The sequence below is a fragment of the Pyxicephalus adspersus genome, chromosome 10 (assembly GCF_032062135.1).
Source record: "Pyxicephalus adspersus chromosome 10, UCB_Pads_2.0, whole genome shotgun sequence".
Taxonomy (NCBI): domain Eukaryota; kingdom Metazoa; phylum Chordata; class Amphibia; order Anura; family Pyxicephalidae; genus Pyxicephalus; species Pyxicephalus adspersus.
In genome coordinates, this window is record NC_092867.1 from 20,073,313 (window position 1) to 20,078,460 (window position 5,148).

Sequence of the window (5,148 nt, forward strand, 5' to 3'; positions counted from 1 at the left end):
GAATGTATAGGGGCACACATGGGGAGAATGTATAGGGGCACACATGGGGTGAATGTATAGGGGCACACATGGGGTGAATGTATAGGAACCCCCCTTGTATACAATGAAGTGTTGTGAAGCCAGGTGTTATGGAGCAGCCTGCAGTTGTCATGCCATGGTCTCCCTACTCACATAGTGCTTGGAGGGGTTCCTCCTCTTCTGTACATCCTGCACACACACATCCACCACTCCCCGGGACATCATGCTGGACACTGGAGGTTGCACGGATAACACGGGCTGGAGCTTTCTAGGAATATGTCATAATGAAGGGGGGAAATGCTGCGATAGATCCTTCCAGGCCCACGTCACACAGCCATGTTGTGGTGAGAGAGGCAGACACACACACACAGCTGCTGGTCAGAGCTCCTCACACTGCCATGTGCTGAGGATGATGATGATGATTACACTGCCATGTGCAGGGACTGGCTGGAGGGAGGGGCGCCCTCTGCTGTACTTGTCCCCCACACATAGGAGAGCCGCCTCCTCTTCTCCATAAATCTCTCTCCTCAGCTTTATGGGCGCCGCGTCCGCTCCTTTGTCCGGTCATCCCTCACCTCAGCATTGCAGGGGCTCGCTGGTCACGGGGTACACGGGGGTCCCCACCCACCCCTGAGGGGCTTTCCCGCCAAATGTAATCCCCTCAGTGAGCTCTGCTGCCTGTGTTCAGTCAGGGGGGACAATGAGATATTATTATGGACGAAGTGGGGAAAAGTCTGACCCCCTGAGAAATTTGTATTACTTTTTAATGTACTGGTGACTTGTCACCTAAAAGGAAGGAATTCCACAATATGACCCCCAGAGCAGGAGCTCGTTTCTATGCCCTGCTATGTAAAAAAATGGTGTGTTGCAATGTGTATTAAAGCGGAAATAAACTGAAAAATGCAGAAAACTTGCATACAAAAAAATTGCGCTTACCTTCAATCCCGCAGCACGGTCGATCGTGCGCCGGCTCGGAGATGGATACCAGGACGACGCAGGACCCTATGAAAACACCTTTGGACCACCACCATCTTCGCCTCTTCTTCCTGGTTCTTCCTACGTCACCCGACCAAGGTGCGAGATCGGGTGACTTGGTTGGGAAAAAACTTGCTAATCTCACTGCACATGTATGAGATCTGCAAAATTTTCTTTTTTTACTTATAGGCTCCTTCAATTCTCTGCCCTGCGCCAGAGGTGTCTTCCATTGGGTCCCATGTCGTCCTGGAGCCGGCGCGGTGGGCGGCTCCATCTTTACCTCTTCTTCCTGGTTCTTCTTCCTATGTTACCTGACACAGGTGCGAGATCGGGTGATGTAGGTTGGAAAAAATCTTGCCGATCTCACTGCACATGCGTAGGATCGGCAAAATTCTCCCTTTCCACGTAAAATGCTTGGGCATGTGCAGAAGGACTGATAGGACTGAAATTCCTCACAGAAAAAAATAGAATAAAACTTGCCATTTCTTTCAAAATTAGAAAAAAAATGTTTTAGCTACACAGAAAATTTAAACAATTGCTGTATATATAAAAATAGTGCCTTCCCCCCGCCTTTTCTCCACAAGATAATATGGAGATCCGAAGGGCGGCAGGTTCCTTTGTTTGGTTTGCCTCCATTATAACGATTGTTTATGTCTGCGCATTACAGAATATTAGAGTCCTATAGAAATCTATGGGATGTCAATGCACACACACACAGCTACTTTGTGGCGTAGAGTGTGAACAACGAGGGTAACAATGGCCTCAAATCTTCATAACTATAAATCTGAAGGGACAGGGCAGATTAGGATAGCTGGAGGGCATTATATGCACAGTAATCTTATAAACAGCTAAATACACAAATTGAATACATACAAGGGAACTTTTTTTTGAGCAGCCTAGGGATTTGTACTTCTATCTATTCGTTACTTCGCAACACAGCCCTTCACAAACCCAGGCAACCTAAATGAGCAGAAAAGTTTCCTAATCAGTGAACACCACATGGAAAAACTGCCCATAGATGCAAAGAAATAGGATCAGCAATAAAAGTTTGACTTTCCTTATAAAAACTTGCAACTGAGCTTCCCTATTGGTCATTAAAGTCTTCCACCAAATTAAAGAACCAATAAGAGGCATGGGTGATAGGCAGAGACTGAAATTTTGCAAAACTGTTGAGATTTAAATTTATAATAATAATTACTATTATTTCAATATCAAAAATGCGTCCATTCATTGAACAGGATGACTACTGAATACTTTAAACATGAGTATCTTATGAGTGTATAATGTAGTATGCAGTCTTAGGAAAGTAACTTATATATAGCATAATGCACATAGGTATATAGGAGGCAAGACATTTTGCCTTTTTGCCCTGGTGAGCAAAATAGAAACAGAAGAGATGTAGTGTAACATGTAAGAATGTTGCCCAAGTCAAGCAGGATCATACGAAAATCATAGCTTAAGTGTATAGGTAGTCCCCAGGATACATTCAAGATACTAGGTTTGTTCTTAAGTTGAGTTTGTAAGTAAGTGGGAACAGGTACCTTATTTTATTAAATGCCATTAGAATAGATGTTTGTCTCAACATATTATTACGCAGCGTAGTGTCAGTTACTGTATAAAATCCTTACTGTGAGTTAATCATAATCAAAGCAAAAAAAATCTTTATGGAGCCTAGACATTCATTAACTTCTGGAGCAAGTTGTGCTTTGATATGCAAAAGGAAACAACTTTGTCTTGGTCATTAAAGAGTTACAAGAGGCTGCAGAAAGAGTTCACCTTCTAAGATCACCACAACTTCGGTGTTTAGCAAAAGATTTCTTCTGCAAGTCATGCACACACCCTCCTTAAAGCCTCCATCCTGCTCATGAGTGAGTAGGGAAGACCCATTTGTATCCAGGAGTCGTCTGTATGTCGGATGTCCTTAACCCGGGTTCTGCCTGTACATAGCTTAAGTCTCTGAAAAAATACATATATTATCTAATCTACAGTCCCTTTATTTGTTTCTATTATTTAATATAGCAGTACACTTCTTCTGATCTTGCACATCATTTATTTTGTAAACTTAAGTAGTTTCATTCTTCTTAACCAAAGGCCATTTTCTATTTGTGAAAGTACTGCATTACCTAGAGCAAGGTATTTCACATGTGTAATACCTTGACTGGGTTATTTAGGGAGTTGATTTGTGGAATGTGTCATAAGATGAGCTGCTTCATTTTATGCCCCTGTAGATAAAACCCCGTTCTATTAATGCAAGCCTTACACAATAATAGATGTAAACATTGCCTATTTTACAAAATTTAAACACATGAATGTAGTTTAGCACAGTGAAGCCTGCTATTAAAAAATATTTATCTTTGCCCGTGATATATTAGGACTCATTTATAATTCTGATCTTTAGTAATTGCAACTAAATCTGCACTTAACGTGCAGAGATCATTTCTATTCATAAGAGAGTGCTACATATGTTACTAGACAGACTGTCATGTTAGAAATATTATGAATGACACCACACCGTGATAGCAATGCTGACCTGATAGTTTGGATAAGACATGGCCTTTTCAGTGTACTTTTCAAATTTGTTACTGTTTCCCCTCTTCTTTCACCCCTAATTTTTCTTCATCTGTTGGGTTATTTGTTCCAAGTTCTATATAGTTGCAATTTCTTTTCTTGTTCTACCCAACACTTTCATTGCAATACTATGGCCCAATTGAGTTACCATGAGTTACATTGAGTACTATGCCCCAAAACTTGAGTATATGATTGCTATGTAACTCAAGTTTTATATGCTTTTTCACAAAAATATTATTCTCAGGGATTATTATTATTAAACAGTATTTATATAGCGCCAACATATTACGCAGCACTGTACAATAAATAGGGGGTGCAAATGACAGACAGATAAAGACAGTGACACAGGAGGAGGAGAGCTTACAATCTAAGAGGTGGGGGACATCTCATACCATTGGAGAGGAGATATGGTGTGATGGGAAGTAGTGAGGGTTTTAGGAGACAGAAGAAGACGGATAGGCAAGTTTGAAAACTTAAAATGTTGCACCTCAGATCTGGATTTTTATTTTCTCTGTTTTATTTTTGTAATTTTGGTGCATTGTAACTTTTGTTAAGCCAATGTTGTTCTTATAGGGCTGCATTTTCCGAATTGTAAGATTAGCAAGAAATATTGAAAGGAAATACATGGTGCTCTGAAAGATGTTATGGAGAGTTCAGGTGAACAACAAGTCTCCACATGCACACCAAGGCCATGAGATCAGCACACACACAGGTATGTCCTGATGTAGTGATAGTCTTTCAGTGCAGAAAGTAGCCAACAGGAAGATTTGGCAACAGAAGAGTAAACACAACTGATGCAACTTCTAGAGCAAAGCAGGTGCTCACAGGAAAACTTAGAATATACACTTAATGGAAGTTCATTCAAAGGGCAGCTGGCATGGACACACACAAGGGTGTGGGCACCATAATTAACTGAATCTGTGCTGTAAATGTTTTGTCTGTTATTTAGTGGACACTAATCTTCCTCATTTAGAAAGTACTTAGAAGCTCATAATCAGATGCCCCATTGTACCTTTGTATTTATATTACAGCACATCACAACATTAGGTAATGTACTTTGTGCATTGTGGTACAAATGCTTCATGTACTTTTATTGTCCTTTCTGATGCATTGCAAAGCTATGTTATTTGATACACTGTGTGTTAACGTGCAAAAGAACGTTAACAGACACGCAGTATTGTAGTATTGTAGGCACATACAAGTGCGTGTGCATATGTTTATTAAAAGGAGAGCTCCTGGATATATTGATAGAAAGGACATTAAATGTGAGTGTAATTTACATTTACCTTTTTATGACCTAGTTCTCTGAAAACAGGACCTAAAGCATAGCAGTAAGCTTAGCTCTATGCTGGAATTAGTATTTGCAAATGGCAGCCTTTAAAAACTTCTAGTCAAACATTTGATCCTCTTCATAAAATAGCAGGAACGAGAGTTTTAATGGGCCTGTAGTATCACTGTAGTCCTTTCATAGGTATTAGGTGTCATAACCTGGTAATATCAGTGCAAAGGTAAATTTTGTTAGTAATTTAAATCTTTTGTAGCTCTTCCTTAAATTTGTGACAGCCCAAAGACACTTAGATATAGTTG

General features: G+C 40.4%; 1 protein-coding gene across 3 annotated transcripts in view; it reads right to left on the reverse strand.

Moving 5' to 3' along the window:
- Window positions 1–535, reverse strand: part of SH3PXD2A (SH3 and PX domains 2A) — a 155,535-nt gene extending 155,000 nt beyond the window's left edge. For all 3 annotated transcript variants that reach the window (XM_072424313.1, XM_072424314.1, XM_072424312.1), the window contains exon 1: window positions 172–535. In XM_072424313.1, coding sequence (XP_072280414.1) covers window positions 172–243 — 72 coding nt within the window. In that variant the 5' untranslated portion in view covers window positions 244–535. The remainder of the gene's footprint in view (window positions 1–171) is intronic.
- Between the last annotated feature and the right edge of the window lie 4,613 nt (window positions 536–5,148).